This window comes from Macrosteles quadrilineatus, unplaced genomic scaffold, assembly GCF_028750875.1.
Source record: "Macrosteles quadrilineatus isolate MER2022 unplaced genomic scaffold, UCM_ALF_1.0 Scaffold_8__2_contigs__length_117827958, whole genome shotgun sequence".
Lineage (NCBI taxonomy): Eukaryota > Metazoa > Arthropoda > Insecta > Hemiptera > Cicadellidae > Macrosteles > Macrosteles quadrilineatus.
This window is the reverse complement of record NW_026542601.1, coordinates 65,049,945-65,077,911: the sequence shown is the minus strand read 5'-3', so window position 1 is coordinate 65,077,911 and position 27,967 is coordinate 65,049,945. Positions and strand designations below refer to the sequence as shown.

At 35.7% G+C, this 27,967-nt stretch overlaps 1 protein-coding gene and 1 long non-coding RNA gene across 3 annotated transcripts; one reads left to right on the top strand and one right to left on the bottom strand.

The window, feature by feature from the left end:
* Positions 1-1,316: 1,316 nt before the first annotated feature.
* Positions 1,317-4,977, bottom strand: LOC129000926 (uncharacterized). 2 transcript variants are annotated; one of them, XR_008491375.1, is made up of 4 exons: positions 4,883-4,977; positions 3,335-3,454; positions 2,727-2,827; positions 1,317-1,504 (listed from the first exon to the last, which is right to left on the bottom strand). It is a non-coding gene; the product is annotated as an uncharacterized LOC129000926 (long non-coding RNA). The 2 variants fall into 2 exon arrangements; XR_008491376.1 differs by lacking the exon at positions 4,883-4,977 and adding an exon at positions 4,580-4,598.
* Positions 4,978-5,145: 168 nt separating this feature from the next.
* On the top strand, positions 5,146-27,851 carry LOC129001393 (mediator of RNA polymerase II transcription subunit 16-like). The gene is made up of 16 exons (XM_054428642.1): positions 5,146-5,308; positions 8,596-8,742; positions 12,172-12,370; positions 12,623-12,752; positions 13,730-13,849; positions 14,462-14,617; positions 14,870-15,045; positions 15,757-15,915; positions 16,362-16,527; positions 16,769-16,869; positions 17,476-17,722; positions 18,060-18,232; positions 19,572-19,767; positions 24,989-25,098; positions 25,691-25,836; positions 27,240-27,851. The coding sequence occupies exons 1-16, from the start codon at positions 5,241-5,243 to the stop codon at positions 27,358-27,360; spliced, it is 2,415 nt and encodes an 804-aa protein (XP_054284617.1). The 5' UTR covers positions 5,146-5,240; the 3' UTR covers positions 27,361-27,851.
* Positions 27,852-27,967: the final 116 nt, after the last annotated feature.

Here is a 27,967-nt window from a genome sequence, read left to right as displayed (position 1 = left end):
ACATCCTCAAAGTTAGAGTTTACCCTAGAGCAAAGGCTTCCCTGTGTTACATTTGGCCCAGGCAATTAGACTTTTTAAAAAAGTTAATTTAAAGCTTAGGTCGTTTCATAACTCACCAGGAAATGCAGGCTCCCCCGGTGAAACAAGACGGCGCGAAATCTGCCAACTTACCAATATGGGAGCCGTGTTCGCGACTGGAATGCTATCCACCCCCTTAGCAAAATATGATGCTATGTAATAGTAATTTTTAATTTGGGTAATTCCGTTTGATATTAGAACAGTTTGACAACGAAACTTGTGTTTCCGTGACTGGAAAACTCTCCCCCCTCCCGATCTCTGATGTCAACATGACGTAGGAACCTGCTTGGGGGGGGGGTAGTTGTCCGGGGGACAGTCTTCCGGTGACCCACTCCCCATAGTGAATAATCTTAGGCTTCGCCATAGGTTATAGAGATCGGGTACTTCTCACTGATGTACTTCTCATACCAGTGATTATTGATATTAGCCTATATAACAACCGCTTTAAATGTTAAGATGACCTATTAGAATGTTTATCAATTGGATTCCTGCTATTTTGCCAGATTCTTCTCAAAATATATCCATAAGCTTTAAGCAATCAAACTACGTAAAACAGTTACTTACAGTATCCTCCAAAAGATTAACAAGGAAATTTTGATTTTTTTTTTTCTCCGTTACCAATAATTGTACAAACACTTTAATGTACTAAATTAATTTTATATTTTTAAGCTATTCAAAATGGTTTAGACTTCTCATCATCATAACACAAACACCTAACTTAATAATTAAATTACTTAATAATTAGTAAACTTACTTACTTACTTAATAATTAGTAATTAGTAAACTTAATAATTAGTAATTGGGAATTTTTATGTTTTGAGGGTCAAAAATTAGTAAAACCCCATAACACCCTGTTCCCATAGTCTGATCATGCTGGTTCGGGAACTCATTTAAGTTTATCCTGCCCTACACCTTCAAGCCAAATTTCATCAAAACCAAACAAAATGACTTGAGATATCACGTTCACGGACACATATAGTTGTTATATAATATAACAATTTGAATGAATAGTTTTTTTGGCCTCTAACGACATCAAAATGAAAAAGTATATCAGTCCCGGGTCTAGGTCTGATCATGCCACCTACAGTGATAGTTAATTCTCTTAATACATTCGATATGCTTGATAGGGTCACATAAATATATCTTAAGACTAATATTTTCTCACTACTTAAACCAAAAATAGCAATATAGGCCTACCTTGGACAAATTGTAAATATTAATCAATTGAAACAAAAGAGTTGTTGAAATATAGTTTTATTTATAAATCACACATATTTATTTTCCAAAGCTAGCTTTTAAAATTTAGGTGTTAATTTTGTAAAGTAAAAGAATAAATTGTTAAATTAAAAATAACTATTCTTGGTCTTTGTTTCCAAGTGTTGGGTGTTGCTTGGCTCCAGAACCAGGAATATTGTCCCATTTGTTCCTAAAAGAAAATTGAAAAACTATAATAGTACAATATGGCAATGTACATTGTTGTAACAATATTTTTGGTCTGTAGACTGGCATAGATTTAAAAAATTGACAAATTGATCGGCTGTTGGCAAAATATTTTTCCTACAGTTACCTAACAATGTACATGTTCTCTCACTGATTTTAGAAAGCAAAGTGGCCAATTCGCTCATCAGTGAGACAATGTTAACATTGTCTCACTCTAATTACTTTGTCTCAATCACTCCACATTTCTGCCTTCACGACGTGAAGGCACGAAATAGTGAGCGTGTAACATGCAGACAAGGTCGTATGCGCGCAAAATACGTTGGCAGCACTGGCTGTAAATCAGCTGGTCAGCTGTTGTATCATTAAATGTAATATTAAAAGTTCACTTCTGTTTAAAAATATGTCACGTTTCTTTACCATTTATTTGTTTTATGGTAACTGTAGGAAAAATATAATGTACCTACAACTCGAGTGCAAAGTGCAATTGCCTCACTCGAGAAACCATTCCACACTCGCCTACGGCTCGTGAGTAAGTATTTCTCTCGAGAGAGTCAATTGCTCCCTTTTCTCACTAGTTGCACAAATAACTATATTAGAGAGGAAGAAACAGAATAGACACATCTCTTCTGACTGCAACACTTGAAATAATTTTCACTCTGTAAAAAACATTCATCGTCAATGTTTTATGTTCTGGAACTTAAGTGTTATATTTTTCACTATGCCAAGTCATAAACTGTACCTATACAGTAGAACCTCGCTAATTCGAAAACCTATATAATTAGAAATGTTTGTCTGTTCCCCTCAAAAAAATAATATACTGATAGTACAAAGTAGTACAAAGTAATTTTAAGCTTAATACAGCCTCTACAATTTGAATTTTGATGCCATAATTAAAACTGTTACTTCCAAAATTCGAAGTCAACCTCTACAATTCGAACTGCATTACCGTAAGACAAAACATATCTTTGTTGAAACATGAACTGACAATCCGTCCCCCAAGATGTGTTCATTAGTCTCCATTCTCTCAAACTCCACACTTAAAACTGGGACCTCCACAATTCAAATTTTATTTTTCTGACCTCTATTAATCAAACTCTCTACATTTTAAACTTCCCATAGTTCGAAATATATTTTCTTTCCTCTGAAATTCGAATAAGCTAAGTTCTACTGTACTAAAAGCCTACTCACTTACCACTACTAAGACTTACCTTGTATTTGGCTCAGACCTCTTGATTTGGCTTGTCCGAGCCAGTCTTTGATTAACTGCCTCTAACTCAGGGTCTGTCGCTTTAGCCGAAGATGCATGAGTCTAAACATAAAAATAACACAAATTTGTTAGTGATGGGTTGAATTATGATTAAGATCATAAAATCAAAAATAAATCTAAAAAAGTTGTTGGCATTAACAAATTTAGGTTAACATTTACTTTGATCCTCTATAGTCTATAGGCAGCCTACATATTTTTGAATGTGATGAGTGACTACCTGAAGAAACATTAAGAGGATAGCTTTAAGCAATCGCCTACAATTTTATTAAAATGGTAAATTAAATCTTCTCTAGCTGGAATAAACATGATTTAATTTTTCCCAAATACATGTTGGTACATACTTGTAAACCAACTATCATTAAACTATAGGAAAGCCTCGACTGTCAGATGCTTCAGCAAAAATTGATAGCGGCTCTGACCATTGCAGTGATCTCGTATTTGATTGGCTAAGCCAAAAGGGATCCAGCAAGAGACTACCGTTGACTTATCACTATTGACATTAATGCACACATGGATATGATTACAAAATAATATATTAAGTGTTCTTACCAAATAAGGTAATCTTGATTTAAAACAAAGATCAGAATTCAACACTCGTTTCTTCTTGAACCGTACTGATCAGATGTTACTTTTGATGCCTTGCATTTTGTTGAACCACCTTCAAGGAATCTGTAACAAGACAATAATAACTTATAAGTTAAACATAAGTTATCGATTTTTTTGTCGAGGCATATAAATTTTAGGTAAAATGGTGTTGGTCAAGTTCATCGGGTTAACATATATCATTTGTCTCAAAGAGGTGAAAGGTGAGTTAACTTAGTCTTAAAATTGATCAAGATAATGCTTTGACTTAATGTAACCAAACATGCATGTAGGCTAGCCATTTTTAATTCATTAACTAAGACCATAGACTAACCAACACAAGTAGACTTCTCATCCCATTGTAAATTTTGAAGCACGTTTTTCGTGTCTAGTTCATGTAAGTGACACAAAGGCGCTAGTGTCGATGAAACTTTGTTTCCGTTATTTTAGGGTTAATTTCTTGATTTGTGCTTTACTGTTTGGTTATATAACTAGGGGACAAGTTATTGTTTATGATTAGATCGTATTATTTGGTTAAATGAGGTTTTAAATGGCTGTAATAACGGGAAACAAATTGTAAACAAAACACAACCTCTACATAAACCGTACATGAACTAACAATAAAATTGTCTTCAGCTGTTCCATAAGGATGAGAAATCTACTAAGGGAGTATGTTTTATCTATGCTAAGACATAGTTGGATGAGCCACTTCAGTAACTTTGTCGTTCTACAGCCAGTTTATACTGACACCCGCAGAGCTTCCTGGATCAAACTCGCTATCGGCTTAGTCATACAATTTATTCATCCTTCATCCATCCCTTGCGATCAAACTGTTTTATGCTAACTTAGGCCTACCGACAAGTGTTCGTGCCCTATATGTTACCTGAAACAATTTAAATGTGTATAAGTTATACTTTGCCAGACTTACTCTTAATTTTAGGCCCTAGTAATTTATTTTATAAAAGAACATTTGACGAGCCACTTGCATTTCATAAAATCTGAACCACATCCGTCAGTTAGGCCTACGATTAAAACCTAAGTTGTAACTTAATAGGCCAACCGGTAAGTAAGTATTTGCCTATCTTCAAGACAGTTTGTATAAAGCACTGTCTTTATTTCCGAAAATACAATACAAAGTTTTAACAATTTCGAAGACTGTTAGAATCGGCTCCGCATTACAAGACAGCAAAAAGCAGGCAACTCCAGCAATACCTTGTTTAGGTGATGCGACCTTCATTAGGCTGAAAGTTCTAACTTACTGTTGTAATGCCTTCAAAAATGCCAATTCTAACTATGAACTATGCCTAACTGATAAATAAATAGCAAATAACAAGTTAGTGTCAGTAACTTAGTAACAGAAATCTTGCAATAATAATACTGTTGTAAGTAATGCCAATTCAAACTATGAACTATGCCTAACGCCTAAACTGATAAATAAGAAGCAAATAACAAGTTAGTGTCAGTAGTAACAGAAATCTTGCAATAATAATAAAAATACTAAAATAAATACTCAACTCTTGTCTTCTGCTGCACCGATTGATGTATCAACATCAACATCAACATCAAGCCTAAAAAAAAGTAAAGTTGATGACGTCATAACGGTGTCGGCTGCCTGACTAGAGTGCTGCCCGTGGAAAAAATTTGAACTAATTAATGACGTCATCGTCCTACTACGAGTCCTCCCCTCATTGCGACCGCCAAGGCTGTGTTAATTTTGAGGTTATGGACTGGACTGAGTATAGATTCAAATCAAAAGTCGCCAAAAAGTCAAAGTCGGTGTCAAGCAAGAAGACTGTCAAGTCAAGCTAAACAACGTAAACAAAAATAACTGTTCGCGTCATTAGGCATATACTACACAGAATATTTATCCATTATGGATTTGGTCTATGCCTTATATAGAAAACATAACACATCTGCGAAGATACACCCTGAATTCGAAAGGTAGGTAACCTTTTTCTTTTCTTCAGTCCAAAAGTTACACATACATAGGTCTAGGCTATGTTCACTAATTTCACTGACATAAAATATAATATAATATAAGGCTTCATTTGATTGTATGGCCTTAAGCCTAGTCTATTCATGTTCATGTTCGTATAGCTAAAGGTGGCTCGCACTGTCCCAGTTTACAAAAAAGGCGATCCCACGGCCATGAAAAGCTATAGGCCTATATCGATTATACCTGTCCTGGCAAAGATCTTTGAAACTGTAATGAAAAACCAGATAGTCTATCACTTTGAGAAAAGTCATCTCTTTCTTGATGCCCAGCACGGGTTCCGTCGTGGTAAATCCACAGTTTCTGCTGTCCTTCAACTGGTCGAAAACATTCTAGACTCCTTTGAGTCTCAAGAATCCACAGCCTTGGCATTGGTTGATTTAAGCAAGGCGTTTGATTGCGTCCCGCATGGCCTGCTGATACAAAAGCTCTCGGCATATGGAGTAGAAGGACAAGTTCTAGAAACGTTTCGTACCTACCTCCATAATAGAAAGCAAATTCTCACAATCGATGGGGCAAATTCTGAGCCACTTGAGGTATTTCACGGTGTGCCACAGGGCTCGGTGGTTGGGCCTGTGCTGTTTCTGATCATTATAAATGACCTAGGCCTACTGGGAAACATCCTACTATTTGCAGATGATACCTCCATTTACACTAGCGGCCATGATCCAGAGACAGCCTTGACAGTAGCAGAAGCGAAGCTTGTTGCCGTAAAATCATGGTTCGACAAGAGTAGCCTAAGCCTAAATAACTTAAAGGTAAAACTCAAAAGATAGTATGCAGTCTTTCAAAATACCATAATGAAACAGATGAGGTGAAGCTCCTTGGCTTCCAAATAGATCCGAAACTAACTTGGGAGAAGCATGTTAACTACATCTGCAAAAAACTAAACCGTGTGATCTGTCTCATACGTAGGCTGAAACGACTTGTCTCCAAGGATTTTCTTGTTACAGTCTACTTGTCACTGTTTCATAGCCACATCATCTATGGTCTTGAGCTGTGGGGCCATGCCTCAACCTGCACTAAAATCCTAGTCCTACAGAAGAAAGCTCTCCGAATAATAGACTCCGCCAATGATGAAGAGCACTGCAAGCCCATATTCAAGAAATTAAGCATATTTACAATCTTCAACCACTATATCTTGGTCAGTCTTCTTCACATTCATCGAAATTTACCAACGCTACCAATACGAGCAGACCAGCATAGTTATAATACCAGAAGGAAAAAACACATTGACCTACCTTTCTGTAGACTTAGGCCTACCAAAAAGAAAGACTGCTACCCTGTCCTGGCTATGAAATTTTTCAACCTACTCCCGGCTGCCGTCAAAGAACTAGAACCAAGGACGTTTGAAAATAAAATTGGGACTTGGCTTAAAAACAACCCCTTCTACACACTTAATGAGTATCTAGAAGCCGACCACTCCTCAATAAAATGAAGTGACCTGCCGCCAAATTTTAATCAAGATCTAAGAATTAAATTTCTCAACGTTTTTTGCTGTAAATATATGTTTTGTGTAGTAATAGTATTGACGCCATCTATCCAGTTATACTGGTCAACGATGAAGAGAAAAGTATGAAGTAAGTAAGTAAGTAAGTAGCCTATAAACTGCATTCACGGTTTATAAGGTTCTAACTTAGGCTACAGTGAATAGGCCTAATCTTAGGCCTTGCTTAACTTAAATGACTATAACTTTTATATCATAGCCTACATTAAAGTATCATGTAGACTCAATTATACCAAGTTGTGTAGCCTAAGTTTAACTTAAGCTGGGTTTTCCTAGGCGCGTAGAAGAGATTAACATGGTGTTCCGCTCCGCTTCCAGGAAAACAGTAACATTAAATTACCTACTTAGGACTCTACTTGTCTGAAGACAAGTAGAGTCCGCTCTCCACTTCCGCGCCTTGGAAAACCCGGCTTGAAACTCTTTTTCTGACTTGAGTTAACTTAGGTATATGAAAAAAATAAGTTTGTCATTGTACCAACAAAATTTAGGTCTCAGTAAAAATTGTATGTACAAATAGGCCTATTTAGTTGTTAGTTGTCGAATAGCTTAAAACTTAAGTGTCTTAACACTTGAAAGTCAGACTATCTTTCAAGGCGTTTATTCGTTGAATCTCACTTGTAAGCGCTAGTGTGCTTCTAGTATGTGTAGTGCTCAGTTGGCTAATGTGTTAAAACCGACGAGTATGTAGTATTGAATTCATTAAATAAATAAACAAAAATACCTTTATTTGCAAGCGAATTTCATATATAGCCTACTTGTTTTTCAAACTTACTCAAGTCAAACTAAGTTAAAACTACGCTAGCCTAATATAAGTTACACGCAAATATAATATACAAATAACTACAAATTAAAAACATTTACAATTTATATTTTAGAGTTGTTTTTTCTTGATTAAGGCCCTGAATGAACCATAGCCTATGATTTGGTGCTCTTAATGTCCTGAGGGAGGCAATTATGTTATCTCTTGTTGAAGTTTATTCAGCAATTCAGTGTTTATCTCTTTTCCAGATCCATGACAAAATATTATTTTTTCTTATTAATGTCTAAATCAAGGGGGAGCCTACTATTTCTCTTACTACTTACAATCTCACAATTTTTCAAACGGTTCCAGAAACCTAGGGTTTTCACATGAGGCAAGCTTGTTAAAAAAGAATATTTTCTTAGCCTCTTGGATCATGAAATTCAAACTACTATTTCTTATGGTTTTATACTCATACCAGTCTGAAGAATCTCTGGTCCTCCAATATTTGTTACAATGTTTATTTTCAACAATTGACAATTCTTTAATTGCTTCATTTATCCAAGGAGCTTTTTCCCATGTTATTTACCTTCTTACAAACAATAGGAGCAACCTCACCAAACACTTTCACTTTCTCTATATGATCAGTAATAAAATGCTCTACCTCATCAGGAGACTCAAGCTTGTACACACAATTCCAGTTAGTTTCAGCAATTAATTCTACATGCGTGGGTTCGTACATGTGTAATCCATTAGAACCTAACTTAATATGTGGCTTAGCTGATGGGAGAGGCCCACCTTAAATAAGCAGTGGCAGGCTTGTGGGAGTTGACAGCATTAAGTTATTGAGTTAAATAAGTTTGGGGATTGTCCATTACACCTGTCCTGCTTCTTATTAAGTTACATTTTAGTAGGCTATAGAGGTGGAGGACACATATTGTTCTTTTTAAGCTTTTATTTTAGTTTAATAAGGAATTTATATGTTACAGCTTGCATGATGGTGAAACACTATGTTCTGTGTCAAGCCAGAACATCGTGGCATTTACAACCCGTACTGAGCTCGACGATGTATCAGGAAAGACTTGGGGTTCACATGTTTACGTGGCAGATCTGAACACACCATGGTTCAGCCACAAGTAAGTCACTGGTGTTTACACCCCATTGTTTAAAACAAAGTACAATAAATTGTTCTCCTGTTGTAGGAAGAGCTCCTAACCGTGGAAGTGTCTCTTTTTCTAATTAGGTTATTGCTTTTCTTCCCAATCTAGTTACACTTTACTATAGTTGAACAAAATACTGTAGACCTATATAAATATGGCTGGCTATAATGTGGCTGGAGGTGGAGAGATTACTTAAGAAAACCTAAGCTATGCAGCCGAGAAACAGGTGCACAAGAGATCTTGAAGATCACAGTGTGTTTATTTACCTAAATTGCCATCATTTTTAGGCAATTAATCTGTTAAATGTTTACATGACAGACACATGGAATTTGCTAAGTAAGCCTATTTATTCAAAGGCACCTATAAAAACCTTGTAGGCTCCCATTTCTGCAGATAAATGCTCACGCGGTGGCACCAGAAAAACAATGTGTTTCCAATAAGCAAATATTCCTGCCCACAATTCTCACTTTTCGCTGCATTGCTGAGAATTAACACCATGCTCTACCTCAAGTTCGCTTATAATTAGTACAATATCAAGACTCAACATGCACAAATAGCCAATGTTTATTTATGCAAGCTATTTATGCAGTCTGTAGAGGACAATAAAAAAGATTAAAGTAGTCACGGAACGAAGCTGCTGTTCCGCCACCATCTTCCTAGTAGGCAAATACCATCATAAGCCTTTTAGTAATTAGTACCTAGGTAATATTTTTGGTAAATAATGGTAAAATAAGAAGGCCCTAAATACAAAATATCTTATTTTTTACTGTTGTAAAAATAGTTTCCAGTCTATTGGGAAATTTAAGACAATTTTTGAATAACTTCTTTATCAGCATTGTACGTGTTATTAAATTTACGGAAAGTAAATAAAAGAAACGTCTTATAACACTTAAAACATATATTTACGCTAATACTGTTACTCACTTAAGATGGTAAGATATACAAAGAAAGTGGTGATCAATTTTGATTGGACACTCCAATCGAAATCAATCACCACTTACCATCTTTTTTGTATATTTACCGTCTTGTGAGTCACAGTATAAGCGTAAATATATGTTTTAAGTGTTATAAGATGTTTCTTTTATTTACGTAGATAATATTTAGTTAAAAATTAAAGAATAGGGGAGCCATGTTGTAATTGGAACAGCCTTAGTTATTAAAGTTTGGTATATCCATATCCGCTATATTGTAGTCCGACTTGGTGTAACTAGGCTATACCAACTAATCTGTTAAACATGACAAATGTAAACAAATAAAATCTAATAGAAAAATAGGCTTTTAATTAAAAAAACTTTTCCTTAACCCTCCAAGTGTCCATAGTTTAGGCCTTAATGTCCACCTATTTTTGGCACATTTGCAAGGTTTTATTAAAACGGATCTGAGAAGCTTAAAACAATGTTAATTCTAATGTTCTATATACCATTTTGTTTGGAAAATCATGGGCTTCAATATCATACATAAAACATAAGGAATATTTGTTTCAAAAAAATTTTTTAGGTAAAAAAAAAATTATTTTGGAAAAATTGAAAAAAAATAAGTTTGCGCTCAATGAAATTGTATAAATTATAGGCCTATAAATATTTGAAAATAGCTACTTTGTTCTAAATTTAATGAGGATTACAAATATATAATCATATAGTGAGGTAAGTTATCAAATAAATAAGTTATGAGTGAAAAACGGATTTCAGTACATAGCGTTTAGCTAAGAATGCATAGCCTAACCATAGCTAGGAATCTGGCTGATAATTTACATCAATATCACTACCTACTTCTTCAGGATCATCAACCAGCCCTTCAAAATCACTTAAATCTTCTTATAATGCACCACGTATATCACTACTTTTGATTTTTAACACTAAAACAATGATAAACGTAATAAAACACATCAGTCATCGGTCCGAGGATAACCAAGCTGTTTACGAATACGCACGTCAGCTGTCTGCTACAATTACGATCGGCTCGGAGAACATATAGCGCTGAGACAGACCTCTGGAGAAAGCTTAGAATATAACGGAAAGAACGATACCTAACTCGATCCAGTTCAATCCGATTCAGTCAGTCATAGAGCCTTCGCCGTAAACGATGTTCGTGAAAGTGTGTAGCGCGTCGATTTTTCGACGATGGACGCTCGGAGGGTTAAAGAGCGACGGAGAAAAAAACACTTAAGTGATGATTTAGATAATCATTCTGTACAACTTAATTACCTGTAATTCTACTCATAACATTTTTAAGATGAAATCCCATGTTCCATAATGTAAAAGATACCAAAATATTTCGCTATTGACAACTTTTACTCTGCAAACCAAAGTATAGAAAACGCCATTGAATTGGGTAAGCTATGGTTTGAAAGTAATTTTCTGGAAATAAATCATGATAAAACAGAAAAAATTTGTTTTACTTTGCGTAATCTTGAAGCAGACAATGCAGTTTCTGTCAAACTACTCGGAATATCCATAGACTCTAAACTCACTTGGGAAATACATACCAATAATATCATTTCAAAATTGTCAAGAGTAACTTATGTTGTTTGATAAGAAAACTTAAAAATTGTGTTTCTAAACCAACACTTCTAATTGTTTACCACAGTTTATTTCACTCACACTTGCTGTATGGCAATATACTGTGGGGTAATAGCTCAGGAGCTCACCGGGTCTTTACATGGCAAAAGAAGGCTCTCAGAATTATGTTTGAAATTCCGGATAGGGTTAGTTGCAAAGCATTTTTTGCTGAAAATAAAATCATGACACTCTCTAATATTTTCATTTTTTACAATTTAGTTTCCGTTAAAGAGAATCTGAATAAATTTGTTCCTTGCAACTCAATCCATGGGTATATCACCAGACAATCAAAAGATTTATATATTCCTCAAGCCAGGCTATCAAAATTTATCAAAAGTTATAAATATTTGCAAATAAAACTATTTAATAAACTTCCAATATATTTTAGAAATCAGGAAAGTATTCATTTGTATAGGTCAAAATTATCAGATTGGCTTACAAGTCGTGCTTTTTATTCAGTTGAGGAGTTTTTGCAGAATGTAGATTTTTCAACGCTTAAATGTGAGGCCAAGCAGTCTTGATGATTCTTTGTTCGTGTTATAGTCTTTTCCCTGTTAATTTCAAAGTTTTTATTATTACTGATGCTTTATCCTTTTAAGATTCTTTTAACTTTATTTTAACATTTTCTGTAGAATATTTAGTATTTTATGTAACATATGTAACAAAACATGTTGACCTTGTCTATTGTAATGTTTATATTACCAAACGACAATAAAGATATATTATTATTATTATTATTAAGCTAAATTGTGTTAAATCTGTTTCATCCTTTGTTTTAAAAAAACTGATTTTGTAGGTATAAAATAGCATTCTGTATCATTAACTAATCAGTTGATTTTGCCTCAAGGATTCTGTCAAGTCCAGCTGTTGTCACTGCACTGGAATGGGATCTCCCGGGACACAAATTGTTGGTGGCCGACTCCAGTGGGACCGTGTCTTTGTGGACGTTGCGTGACTACATTCTCAACGACTGGCAGTGCCTCGGTTCCGTCAGCTTCCCGGGAGAACACATCATTGGTGCTGCTTTCTTTCACAACGGGAAGAAGGTTTGATACTCTCGTTGTCCATGTTCTATTTTATTATATGTTTATTTTTTAGACAGTCCTAGCCTACAAGCTCGTGAAACTAAAATTGAGCTCAAGCCAAATTTGTTGACTGCGGTACCAAAACATGTGTTCATAGGTTGTGAAGTTCTCTTTACTGGAACTGTGTGTTGGATCAAATATGAACGTTACCAGTTTTTACTAGTTTAGTTCATAGCTTTAATCATATGATAAACATGTCTAATGGTATTGCAGATTGTGATCGTACCTGAAAAGAAAGACAATTACTTATACAGTGAGAAGTTCACACATGTAAGATTTGCACCTTCCGTTCGACAGTTTGGCGGAAGATCAGTTGAAGGATGTCTGGTTATTAGTACCACAGGTAAATTGTTATTTCATCAAAGATTTTAGATTATCAACTAAATACTTGCTCTAAAACTGACTGAAGTTTGACTATAGCTAGGCCAGTACTGGTTTGGTAAGTTTAACTACTGGCTAGGCAGTTAAATGGTTAGAGCGCTCATCACTAAAATAATGTGAACATATCTGGTTTGATCACAAGAATGAGTAATTCTCTACTGAGTTTATTTGTCATCGATTTATGATCCAATTTAACAGGTTTGGCAAAGTAAAAAAAATTATTTGGATCTTTCCCTCATAAAAGCACATAAAAGACTTAACGTAACAAGAGCATTAAATCTTTCTACTCATTCTTTCTTCCATGATTACAGCAAGACAGTTTTTATTAAACATTTTACTGGGCAGTTTAGTTTGTATTTCTTCAAAGCGTATACGGTATATCAGATTGTGTACACAAACATGAATGTTTATATGTATTCATTTTAACAAAATCTTGTTAAGTACGTTGTCTTTAGGATAACGTATTACACTAGACACCCCATGAACCAGTTGTATCCAGTTGTTATTGCAATAGATCCTAGATGAATGAGCCACTCATAGAATACAGTCTGAAATTATATTTCTCTCTCTTATATTTGGTAACTCGCAAAAGTTTATTTGGTTTCATAAAACATGTCATAGCTGTAATTTTCCTTTCAGTATGGTTAGGTTGGAAAATTGGTGTATTCTTACTGAAATCGGTAATGTAGATCAGCTGTCTGGCCCAATTCAATGAAGTTCATGTTTTAACCAGCTGTAACTTTAACATAGGAATAGGATTTTTAGTGAGAACTGAAATGGAAATATTCTAAACTGACACAAAAAATGTAACTTTGCACTATATACAAAACAGTTAACCTGAGAATAGAATGTATAGTTCCACCACATGTACACAATTACAATATTTTAATGCCTTTAATATGACCAATACTATAGTCAATCGTGGTGTTTGTTTGGCAGGGATGGTTGGAGCACTAGCTGTCAGTAAGGATGGGACAAGCCAATCTCTACTCACAACTACTGAAAGTCTAGGATCTACAAGACAACGGATCACAGCAGTGGATATCTGCTATGGCAAGAGTATGTCTGTAAAAAAACATTTCTCTAAAAACAAAGTCAAAACCAAATTTTAAGCCAGAAAAATAGTGGCAGCTATTGTGTTTACGTGAAGATGACATTCCTCATCTGCTGCGCATCCTCAAAACAACATCTGGGGACAAAAATACACTATGAGGTCCTAGGCTAAGTTCCTCTCTAACTTCTAACTAAAGTCAATATTTCACATTTTCTTAGGTTATTCCTTGTAATCGCAAACAGCTCCAAGTTGTGTAGTTAAGGCAATTACAATGGCAAACACAACAAAATAGAAACGAGGAAATCAATAATTTTACATGCAAACTATTTTAGGATGAAGTATTTAAAAACTTATTTAAATTTACAAGAATCACATTCTGCTATTGGAACAATGAGTCTAGCAGCTATGTGGAGAGAAGTGTGTTTGTCTACAATTGTAGAGAATACGACACATTCTATTTTACAACCCCCTTTAACGTAGTAGTAAGCTACGGTATATCATTAATATTTAGACAACTCAATTATATATTTTTTTGCTACACCACCTGGTTTTCTCTCTGGTAAGCCTAAGTTATTAAACTTATTTATTGTAATTCTGTTATTGCTTTACCCACACAGATGGCCAATACCTTGTTGCTGCAAGTAGCGGAAGTGTAAACATGCCAATACAGTGTTTCCGAGTGTCAGTTAAACGTGTCGAGGACAAACTCACCATCAACTCTCAGGCCCTTCCCAGCTTCTTCATGCTGGCCCACGCCTCCTCCGACAACATGTGTGAGTTATTCTAGTGTTAAAATTAAATTCTGCTCAACCTATAGTTGGTAACAACATAAACATATGGCAATAAGAATAAATAAATACAAAAAACATAAAGCACACTTTTAAGCACTAGTGGGTTAGCAGTACGTCTATTGGCACCCCGAAATGCGACACGGGAGATGGCCTTAAAGAGCCAAACAGAATTCCTACTCACTTAGCCTAATGATTTTTAAGTTTGAGATTTGCCAAGATAGTTGTGTTGTGCAGATCACACAGTGTCGCAGGTCAAGTTTGTGGTGAGAGAAGACGCAGACACTCTGGTAGTGGCGGCCAATGGAGACTCTGGAGCTCTTATTGAGATATGGGAACTGCAAGAGAAGCCACTGTCTATACACAAACTTTTCCAGCCTAAAGTTCAGCCTACAGAGCCTTTCAGAACTGTGGTAAGTGTTGGATGTGTCATGTGATATTGAAAACAAATTATTACTATTTACCGATTGCTAGTAGAGGTGTGCGAACAGTTCGGTTATCCAGCTTGTAATGAAGATTGTAGAACTCTTCTGCGAAATTCAAATTCTCACATGATCAAAAAATTCAATCTTTCACCCCGATTGCGGACAACAGCGATAAAGTTTCCGTCACTGCGGGAGTGATCAGTATTTTGCCACAACCACTGAGACGATGATGGTGTTTATATGACCGCAGGAGGTGTTCAGGATTTAGCCGTGCTTGCGGAAGACAATGATGTGTTCTCCATGAAGCATTATTTTTTTTTTTTTCTTACTGTGGAAGAAGATTATGTTTACATGGCCTCGGGGAATAAACAAGATTATTCTGGAAGACGGTGATGATGTCCACATACTATGGCCATATTTATGATGACATTGTGTCATTATGATAAATGCACTTTATACAACATTTATGATTTACTAAATTTCATACTGCTTGAATAAATACATCCTAACATTATACTGAATTTTAAAAAGAAGATTTGTAATAAATTATTTTTATTTGGCAACACATCAAATCTTTTGTATAAAGAAGCTAGAGGCTCGAGCTTTTGGCTCAGCTTGATAAAAAATGTAAGGCACCTCTACTTGAAACCTAAAATATTATTCCGTAAGAATTACAATCAATCAGATGTTTTTATGCAGGTGTGGCAACATCAGAGCCAGTTCACACTGACCACTACGATCTCGTGTATGACTACTCTCAAGATGGCTCTGATGAACACAGTACCTCCACCTCTCTATGTCATCGTTGTGTTGTCAGACAGTTCCATTCATTGTCTATCCAGGGACTCGCTTAAACAGGTTCGTCCACTTAAGTTATTTCCTAGATTACTGATTTATTTAAGCAAATTTGAACTGATTTCAAAACAATTTTGTTGAATGTTATTTCTGTAGTCTTCAAAATAATTTTTGTAACGATAATTTTTTACTTGCAAGATGATGGGGCGCAAGTACATAGGCTTATCATATGTACTAACATCCCTTTGTCCTGCATGCATCAAATTTAGTAAGAGAATTTGTGTCAGAGCAGGTGTAATCTTGATATATTAGCCTACTACTATGGATGAAAAAAATCCTTTTTTGGAGAAACTAGTTTTCACCTGAAAATTTTTATTTTTGACCCTGGAAACCTGGAATTGTCCTTGAGTTTTATTTTACTTTCATGGTATGCTTGACACCATGATTCAATAAATAGTGACTCTGCCTATGTCACACATTCCGGGTTTGCAACACTGTACAATGTTCAGGTAGGGACAGCATACATGGCGGTGGGTTGGAGAGACGATGTGAAGCATCAGAAGCTGACTATTGACATCGCCTCTATAGACCTGACTTGGCTGGGAGGTGCTCTGGTCATGGCAGATACACAGGGACAGTTGTATATGTACAGGCTGCATCCCATTGGAGAAGCAGGTACAACTACCTACATTTCTTCTGGACATTTTCATTCATGCTTAAGCTACTCATCGAGTTTGAACAGTAAAAAACAATAGCTAAACCAACAATATGTAGAAAATGTTTTAACTCAAAGATACTGCAAACCTCTTAAGAAATAATTAAGTAAAATACATTTTGTACCATTTAGTAATAGAAACAGTGTAAAAAGTTTACACAATTACTTTTATATTTACTTACAAATGTGTTAACATTAAAGGTCAGGGAGTCAGCGCCATCTACGCAGCTACATTGCTGGAGTACTGTCTGGTCACTGGGCTGGATTGGTGGGACGTTCTTGTTGCTCTCAGGCCTACAATGGTAAGATTTGTATCATTCACGATTACCACATGGCAATTCTTACAAAAATATTTCTCTGAGAAGCTATTCAATGTAATATGCTATGAATATTTTACTGCAACTTTCTAAAGAGGGTATAAAATACAAGTCATCATCGTATTCCGTGAGTTTGGTAAAATCCCGAATATCTCCTGCAATAACGGAAACATCATTGTCTCATGTGATCGCAGTTAAATCCTTAGCATGTCATAGTCATAGTCAAATTTGTCGTACAATACTTTTGTCCCCAACGATTGCGGCAAATTATAATAAAGCATCTCCCACAGTCATTTAGTCATTATATTCGTCTCCTGTGTTCAATGAAACTTAATTGTTGCCATATGTAATAGTGGCAAAAATGTGAATTTTTCACGCGATCTGCGATCTTTGCAGACACATTTTGCAATCATACGTTAGATCGTAAAAGCTTGGTTCAAGCTCGTTTTTCTAAAATGATGTCCGATCTCTCGAGCTGATAGACTCAACTCGACTCGTCAATCGAGCCGCTAGTACACCTCTGCTGTACAGCAATTAATCACATAAGAGACAAAACAGTGCTAGTGATAGTTACATCGTCTTGTGGTCCAGGTAGATGCAGTGTGTGATCGGGTGACTGAAGGATTCTCTAGGCAGCCCTCTACCACTCAGCAGTACCATTACGTGAGTCACCTCAGTTTACGAGCAGCATTGTATCGTCTAAGCCCCTCAGGACAATCACGAGCTGCCGACCTCACTGCTCTACTCATGCTGCACTCTGTGTCCACTGCGTTCAAAACACTTCTGCGGCCGTCCGACCTCTCCAGCCACGACAAGGGACCTGCTGACAGCCTACAGGGTTAGTTAATAGTGAATATTACTGTTTGTGTTCCATCCTATATTGTATTTTCGGTTAAGGATTTAGATATTCATTGCAACTATTCGTTGGCTTCACTGCACTTAAAAAAGAGCGCTCCAGTTTCTTACCACCACAAGCACTAAGAGGCACTAATTCTCCAGTGAATATCCCATAGCATTAAAATGCAGAGCCAAATATTTGCAAACGATATGTGGCTACACTAAAAAAAAGGTTGCCCTTACTTATTCCATAAACTAAATGGTTTCTAGCTGTAATTCCAGAAAAGTTTTCTACACAACAATCTGAGTGGTCAAGTAGGCAATGGTTGTTGTTGCAGCTGTAATGAGTGAAGCAGTGACAGACATAGATGCCGTGTTGTTACACCTGGAGGCGAAGGAGTTCACTGTAGAGCCGAGCACACTACAGTCTCTACATCAGCTGATACAGTGGGTGGCAGACCTTGCGCTCAACTTGCTGGCTAGGCTGCCGGAGCAGAGGAAAGCAATGGGGGTGAGTGAACACAACCTCCAGACACAACTTAGATTAGATTGATACAACCCCATCAGACCTTGATGCAAAAATCAAAATGAAGATGAGTGAAGTACAGTATAACCTCGATTATCCAGGGTAATGGTGTTAAGGGTGACCACGGATAACTGAAAACCAAGGTTATCAAATATGACATGCGTAATATTAGTTTTCATCAGGAGCGAAAGTGGTTCATTTTGGTACGCAATGGTGTTTTACAAGTGAGGCAGAGCCGAGCTTGGAAATAAAATTAAGTACCAAAAGGACACTTTCGCTCTGTGTGATATACAACTACTTTCTTCATACTGTGGAAATAAACTTTTAACCGTTACAAAATTAGACCACATAATTTGATGTTATACAAATTCGTCATCAATATTTACATACCTGTTGTTTACAAACATAACTTAAAATATTATAGTGTGATTGGTAGCGTTTCCATAATTTATTAATTATTCGTTCTTGAAGATAATACACAAATGTAGTAATACAATTTTGAGGTTAGCGAACCATATGTTGTTTCTGTTTCCTATTTGAATTTACCCGAATACGACAATTTAGAGACCTGAAAACTGCTGATTTTCGGACAGTATGGTGAAAACATATATTACAAACCCATAAAACAGCCTAAAATACTGTATAAATGGACATAATTGTGATAATATACATTTTATCATCAAAAGACAATTACTATAGCACAGTCAATGGCCATACTCATAATGTGTTGTCATTTTTTTTATCTGAACCAAGTAATAAATAAATTAACCTTGGTTCAGTTATAAAAACTGTAACTTTTATTATTAACTGTAACATATTATTTTTTTCAAATGAACTGTGATGTTTTAAAAACAATAATATGGGTGCCTACTGCATATAAATAATGGGCAGAAATAGTTTAATATACTATGCATTTTAACAGTACTAAAGAAACATAATTTTAAAAATCTTGTTGATATTTTTCTTGAATAGTGAGGCAATGTAACATAATTTTAAAGGAATCTATTGACCACGGTTGACCTACCCCCAGTTAATCAAGGTCCTCCTGTATTTTTGTTGAATGTATAATACAATAGCATTAGTACTGACCAAGTATTGTTACTAACCAAGATTAGGTGGTTATTTGGCAAGGACAATTTTTTTTACGTGATAAACTAGAAACTATACTAACCCATAGTTGCCATGTTCCTGTTTCCAACCATCAATAAATGTACTACTGTATGTCAAGGACTGTTTGACCTGGTATGTTTCAGCCACTATTTGACATATCACACAATCCCAGGGCTATAACAGCTTACAATTTCTTGTATAACCAATGTTACAGTATGAGCTTGTGAGGGATGGTAAGGCAGTGAACAGCATCAGAGAGTTGCTGATCATCATCAGGTTCTGGGGTTTGCTGCGTCACAGCTGTCTGCCAGTGTTCATCAGCAGTGCAGAGAACGTAGACGTGCTAGGACTACTGTTCAAACTGCTTTCCCGTCTTGTACAGAACACAGAACCAGACGACGCTCTAATTGGTCAGTATCATTAGATTTCAATCCTTAAAAATACAAGCCATATTTTTAGTTAGTAGCCACAGGTCTTGAGTTTTTTCTTGTTTAGGTATGGATTTTATTCTAAGAAGTGGGCTTAAGTAGAAATCACAAATGGGCTAGTTGCCTGTTGGGGTACAATCCATTTGGTCATTATGCGAGCCATTCTGAAAACATCTTCTAACACCTGACTGACTATACAGTATACACGACTGTGTCTACAAACATCTTCTAACACCTGACTGACTATACAGTATACACGACTGTGTCTACAAACATCTTCTAACACCTGACTGACTATACAGCATACACGACTGTGTCTACAAACATCTTCTAACACCTGACTGACTATACAGTATACACGACTGTATCTACAAACATCTTCTAACACCTGACTGACTATACAGCATACACGACTGTATCTACAAACATCTTCTAACACCTGACTGACTATACAGCATACACGACTGTATCTACAAACATCTTCTAACACCTGACTGACTATACAGCATACACGACTGTATCTACAAACATCTTCTAACACCTGACTGACTATACAGCATACACGACTGTATCTACAAACATCTTCTAACACCTGACTGACTATACAGCATACACGACTGTATCTACAAACATCTTCTAACACCTGACTGACTATACAGCATACACGACTGTATCTACAAACATCTTCTAACACCTGACTGACTATACAGTATACACGACTGTATCTACAAACATCTTCTAACACCTGACTGACTATACAGCATACACGACTGTATCTACAAACATCTTCTAACACCTGACTGACTATACAGCATACACGACTGTATCTACAAACATCTTCTAACACCTGACTGACTATACAGCATACACGACTGTATCTACAAACATCTTCTAACACCTGACTGACTATACAGCATACACGACTGTATCTACAAACATCTTCTAACACCTGACTGACTATACAGCATACACGACTGTATCTACAAACATCTTCTAACACCTGACTGACTATACAGTATACACGACTGTGTCTACAAACATCTTCTAACACCTGACTGACTATACAGCATACACGACTGTGTCTACAAACATCTTCTAACACCTGACTGACTATACAGTATACACGACTGTGTCTACAAACATCTTCTAACACCTGACTGACTATACAGTATACACGACTGTATCTACAAACATCTTCTAACACCTGACTGACTATACAGTATACACGACTGTATCTACAAACATCTTCTAACACCTGACTGACTATACAGCATACACGACTGTATCTACAAACATCTTCTAACACCTGACTGACTATACAGCATACACGACTGTATCTACAAACATCTTCTAACACCTGACTGACTATACAGTATACACGACTGTGTCTACAAACATCTTCTAACACCTGACTGACTATACAGTATACACGACTGTGTCTACAAACATCTTCTAACACCTGACTGACCATACAGTATACACGACTGTGTCTACTTGTACATTGATGAACAACGGCCGGTCATTGTGCAAACGTGTCAGAAACAGTTTAATTTAGAGACACGTTGTGTATTTTTATAAGATGCGATGCGATGAAGAATCTTAAATTATTGAATGCAGCAATTTTCTCAGTATCAGTAGAACCATCAAATAATAACTAAATTATCTTTTTGTTGACCAATACAGGGCAAGATTAGACTTTTTAATTCAAACCTATCAGAGCCTCTACAACCCTAGCTCCTTCTAAACTTAGTTTAACACTCAATCGAGCCAATGTTTCACTATTTTTACATATTTAACTACATTCTGTAACTTACATTCTTACATTCTGTAACTTAATGTCATTCTAAATGTACCATTTCATCAATTTAGATTAGTTTGATTTTGATTTCCTTATTGCTCAGTTGAGGATTTAGTTAAACACACTCAACAACTCTGTTGCTTGCTTACGACTGTGATTCAAAATTGGAGTTTTTGAATATCCCTTGACAACTATTTGACTAAATGGAAATATATTAACTAGAACTGTAGTGTAAATGGTTTCAAAAACTTAAGCATTTACTAAAAACAGCTTATAGAGACTACAAGATTTGTTTAAAACACTAAATCCTATTAAAATGAAAAATTGTTATTACCAAATTATATTAGGTAAAATACTTCTTCACGGACAAATTTTCATACACACCTATTCCTTTGTCATACTAAGTTATTTCCTTAAAATCGGCTTAAATCTGCTTTTAACACGTCGATGTTCTGCTTGATGGTAACAAGTAATCGATTTTAAACATAAAAATCGGTTGTAATTTTTTTAAATCTTTAAATGATAATGTTCATATTTTGCTGTTAGTGATAAACAAAGCTTTGAATCTGAATACTTTTTGAAACCCACAGTTTATGTTAAACCAAGTTATAATCAGGAGATGCAAGATTGGGATGCAAGGATGTGGTCTGTGGTCTTCAATTTCCTGTGCAGCAAACAGTGGTTCATTTGACATGGCTCTATACACTGCTACAATGGAGTATGCTGGGATCGTATTGTTAGTCCTTGGTGTATTTTTCCTATACTGGTTCATTGGTTATCCGTTTTTCTTTGATTTTGTGAAGATTTGCATTGAACCTCTCTGTGGTAACGTGGGAACCGTTGTGGTGGTTAGTGTAGTGTTTGTGGTGTGGTTGCTGTTGATGGTTGTGTTATTGGTTTGTTCTGAACAAAAGAGGAAGAGAAGATACTTAAGGCCAAGTAAAAATAGTCGTACTTCTCCAAACAATCATTTGAATTTTAATCCCACCGTGGAAAATATTGATGAAGTTAAACCGAGAGTAAATAGGGAAAATGTGGAATTCGCTTCCATCCACAGGTCAGGAAATAGAAGAAGCCGATTCAGAACTTCATTGAAAGTGGATATCGGGATACCAGCTGGTGAAAGAGGGAATACAAATAACGCCCCATGCGATTCAAGTAAGCGCTTCACTTTTCATGGGTTTCCTGCTTCCAATACGGTTGACATAGAGATGCAAGACTTGTCTGTTAGACGTTATAATTCTCCCAAAACTGAATTTACATCGATATTTCCACAATCCCTAAGCGATCGCTTTTGGTCCTCAAACTCACTTTTAACTCCGAGAGAAGAGTTTTTCATTGATCTCATCAAAGCTGCCGAGTTAGAAGAGAAAAGACAAAGCATTTTGGGTCAGTCATCAGATGACGTAAATGCTTTATCTAATGAAGCCACAACTTACGGAAGAATATCAGGACTGTCAAAAACTAGAATACCGAGTGTAGTTAAGGCTGTACGGAACGGAAACGGAAAGAGACTATCTGGTATAGATTCTAAGGAGACTCTAACTTCAATTGGTGAAATTACAGTTCACGAAGTTCCTCGAGTTGAGAAAACTAAGGACACTCTTGATTGTATAGAAAATGATGACGTGTTTATTGATATTCCTAGCACAGGGGCTAATGAGTTTTTTGTTGCAAGCGCTCCTATGTCCCAGACTTTTGTGTCAGAAGTATTTTTGCTTTTTTCAAATAAATCTTAGGGTAATTACTTTATATCTTGTACTACTTTTTTTACTATGCTGTAACATACTGTTTGTTTTTTTTATGTGAGTTTTTTTTAATTTGTCTTTTAAGGTTTTTAGTTGAAATACCTACAATAAAATGAAGATTTTTTTCATCAAGCTGATGTAATGTTATTAACAATTTTAATGGTAGAGCTTGTGTGTGAACACTGAACAGAGCAAATAATACTTAACTCACTGTTTTTCCAATATTATAATGTATTGTAGACAATCTGTTTTTAGAGCATTTGCTTACTTTGTGTTGTCAACAATCTTTTCATAATCATGATAGTCCCCTACAGTCAATTTTTAGTATGGAAATCAAATCATAAGGATCTTTATCTCATAAATAGTTGTCCATGATATAAAAAAAGTTTGGTAACAAAACAATAAAAAACTTGGTTGTATCGAGAAACACTTCTCTCATAGGCTATTAACTGTCCATGCTGAAAAAGTGGAGTTTCACTATCAGAAAATTTTAATTATGTTACACAAGTATGCAAAATAATAAATAAACTATAGTTACTATTCAAAATATAAAAAAAAAACTATTTACAAACAGGAAAAAGACTCATGGCAGTTATCACAAGCTGGGTTTGAGTGTGCAACTTAAACAGACTGACAATATGTATGGTGTCAAAATAGAGAAAATTTTTTCATTGACTTCGCAGATCTTGACACTAGATGTACCATGGAGTAGAGAAATCTGTAGACATAGAATATTGTGAAAACAAACGGAGTGTTAGTGAAGAAACTATCTTTCACCTCACAATCCAACATTGAATACCAAGAAATAAATACATTTTGAAGTTTTGATGCATTTGGTCGTTGGGTAGTTCACAATCTCGGTTCACAAGGTATGTATAGTTTATGGCATAAAATGTTAGGTACTATACCCAGGTAGTTGTTCAGGATAGTTTTTTTGTTCTTCAGAACTAGTTTTTAGAATGAACGCTTGGTTAAATTCCTTTTCCGTCAGGTCTGAAATGTCTTCCATTTATTGCTCATGGTGATTTAATGGTAAATACTCGTACTTCAGATGTAAAGTTAGTATGTAGACGGCTTTATAGGCTTACCTCCGTCAGTAGTCCTAAATTGCGTCTAACTTTAAATAATTTTGTTCAAAGCTGAGATGTTTCGTTGCAAATACAACATCGTCGGAGCTTTAAGTCAAAAACATCAAAATAATTTACACATACAGTACATCATAAAATAATGGTATCTTGGTAATAGATAAGTGAGAATATCATATGAATTTTGTTTACGTTGTCTGGACTGTTAGCAATTAATTGCGAGTAAAATAACGCTAAAGATGTCTTCCTATTAACACCGAACATATTTAAGTAGTAATTACCTGTCTGAGGAATGTCTGGAGGCCAAACAAAAACAACTCATTGAAAATTATTCCTATGTCTGAGGAACTAGGCCTATTAGCAAAATAATAGGCAGTAAAAATAACCCAGGGTTAAAACAACATTATAATTTGTGATAGTACCATTATAATTGGTGATGAAATTAATAGTATTGTTTCAACTATTACCGAAAAGCTAATTAACGTTCCTTACTATTAATGCAAAGCAAATGTATTTCCCGTCCCTAGTATGGTACCAAAGAGCAATATTTGTAAGGGATTTGTTGTTTGTAGATGACTGTATTCTACTGCCCAACCAAGTGATGATTCCTCCGCTCAACACAGCCACACCTATCATCGCCATCACCTCACCTGCACTCTTCTATCTGTCTCAACCACTCAAGGTACATAACACTTCAACCTTCTGTAAAAATCCTTGTAAAACAGAAACTACTCTATAAGCAAAAGAACCCCCTGATACAGCAAACGCGCAGACTAAGCAATTGGATTCTTCTTACTAAAATATTTATTAAAAATGCTAGATTTATTCCCCATTTTAAAAACATTAGATTTGATGAGTACTTAGGTTTGCTACTACAGGGAAGGTAGTAAAGCTTGTTTTTAATTAAACTAAAAGGTTTCATAGCGTAGTATGAAATAAAGTTGCCAAGTTTCTTTATGAAAATAACATGGACATTTTTTAATTAGTTTTTCAGAGTTTTGCTGTCACCATTGAGCGTATAACAATGCTTCAATATAATTAATTGTTTCTATTCTCAAACTCATCAAAATGGATTGGACAAAATTGCAAAACTATGTTTTGTGGGTCAAAAATGGAAACAAATCATTTCATTTCACCCCATAGTATCATCATGCTGGTTTGCGAACTTGTTCTATAGTGATAAAACTTGAACTTAATTACTTTTCTTCAGCTAACTCATAATAATAATGATTATTACTTTAATGTTAAATGTGATTGTATGTATATTTCCCCAGTTGGAGTTTGGTGTAGAGCCTGATTGCCTGCTGTACGTGCCTGACCTGAGCCCTGTGGAAGGAGCCATGGCTACAGACCAGATAGTGGACACAATCCGACACATCTACCTGGGACATCAGCCACTGGTCGTTAAACAGTGCTGTCGGTGAGTAACCTATGATTTTGAATTGAATACTCTTGAGAAGATACAACAGATTGACAAATCTGTTGATCAAGCTGCCCAGGGTATGTCCTTAGAATCTTCAGATCAAATGATATCCACCCAAAACTCAAACTCAAAAAAGTTGACGAAAACAATACATTTCCATAATACACTATAAATAGGGGTAAAAAATTAAACATACACAATATAAGTTGACTGGATTCATTTATGTACCCAGTTAAATTTTTAAGGCACCTTGAGTATTTTACCAAGACATCCCATCTATATGGATCAGCTGTCGCCAAATTTTTACTAAAGAAGAACGTAGTTGTATGAGACAGTCACAGATTGCGCTAGTGTCTAAAACTATTTTGTACCTTATTTTTTGTTACTGACATAGTTGCTGGGTCACAACAGTTGCTATAGCTCATAATAAGTCATTCCATCAGTTTGACTTGGTAAAAACCATTGTGTAATCAGCAGAAATCAGTAATTTAGATCAGAGCAATCTGTAGGTGGCTCACATCAACTAAGACAAATTTGATAAAAAACCTGGCTACAACTTTAACATGGGGGATGGAATGTCTAGTTTACTAAAAACTGTTAAATAGCTTTTACCTAACCCGCCATGTTAAACTTCCCTATCCCAAGCGTGATGTATACAACTTCCTTACTTCTCGAGTGATGTAAAGTATCAAAAACTCACTCGGTGATGTAAAGAAACCCATTTAAATAACATTGAGTGCTTAACTTAAAAAATATAACTCTATGGAGCCAACGATGTTCAACGCTAGAAATCGGCTGTGCGCTTGAATGTTATTATTATGCTTTAAAGTATTTTCCTACCTAACCTAGCTTTTGTTAGTAAAAGAACGTTACTGATAGAAGATGAGTGAAATGGATAATGAAAAATATTGTACGTAAACCCATGTTTATTGTCGGGTCAGGTAAAATCTTGTACGTTACACGTTACGCAAGAGCGTGCTGTTTACATCACTTAGGTGAATTATGCAACTCGCTTCCGCTCGTTGCACAACATTCACCTGCGTGAAGTAAAAACGCTCTTACTACACTTGTAATGTAAATAGCTATTATAATTGCATGGTGCTGATTTTCATCCACATAAGCCCAATTTAAACTTTTAGGTTTTTATTTGCGCTATGTGACTTGTTCTTTTGCAGTGGCTTTTTGGTCATAAAATCTTCTGATCCAAACATACAGGAAAATCTTTTTGTTGTATTTTGAGATCAATTATGCAGCAGAAAAAAATTTCTTACATTTGTATTGCTTCACAACTGCATGTTGTTCTATGGCCGTGGCTTTTTTTGTCCAAAAAGTCTCTGGTCCAAAACAACCAGAAAACCTGGTTTGCTGTACCTATTTTGAGGTAAATTGTGTATTTTCAGGTGTGGAGGTAAGGCCCAGGTCCAGAGTTGTCCCAGGACAGCTGCCATCAGAGCGTGGGATCTGCGCTGGGCGAGGAGCTGTAGATGTGGAGGCCATTGGCGGATACACAAGTGTTCATGAACCTAACCACCATATTTGTTGACTTGAATCAAATCCCTCAAAATGTATTGGATTTTGGTTTATCAATTTGTGGCTTGGCAGATTTACTGTCCACCTATCCTACCATTCAAGGGAATCTCTACTCACTGCTCATGGCAAGGAAAGGTCGGATTATATTTTTTTCTACTCTAGACTATAGAATAGATTTTACAAAACAAGTTGAATACACTTACGATTTCAAGTTTTTCCTTAGTGCTGTATTAGGAGAAAAAAACAATTAAAAGCTATTTTACCGAACCTTTACAGAAATTACCCAGCACACAGTTCCTGGAATATGTTTCAGCCTGTGACAAATTGGATAAACCATCAACATTCCTTTTCAAGTGAATGAACAGCCAAAGATCATTTTAACTCTATGACTTGTATTTCTCATGCTCCAAATCCTAAACATCATTGTAAATATGTGTTTGTATATTTGTATTTTGTAAAAAAATAAATCCATTCAATATTTTGTAAGGTTTATTTAGTTTACCACCATGTGATTTTTTGGGGGGAACAAGCTGGTGTAGTGGTTATAGCGCGGAACTTCAGTCCCTGAGGTCCCGGGTTCAAATCCCGCCAAGTCACA

What these genes read in the sequence shown, in the direction of transcription:
- LOC129001393 (XM_054428642.1), top strand. Translation starts at nt 5,241, where the DNA reads ATGGATTTGGTCTATGCCTTATATAGAAAACATAACACATCTGCGAAG. An exon ending in CAGAGCCTTTCAGAACTGTG is followed by an intron (nt 15,046 to 15,756) that starts GTAAGTGTTGGA and finishes GTTTTTATGCAG; the next exon opens with GTGTGGCAACATCAGAGCCA. An exon ending in TTGCTCTCAGGCCTACAATG is followed by an intron (nt 16,870 to 17,475) that starts GTAAGATTTGTA and finishes CTTGTGGTCCAG; the next exon opens with GTAGATGCAGTGTGTGATCG.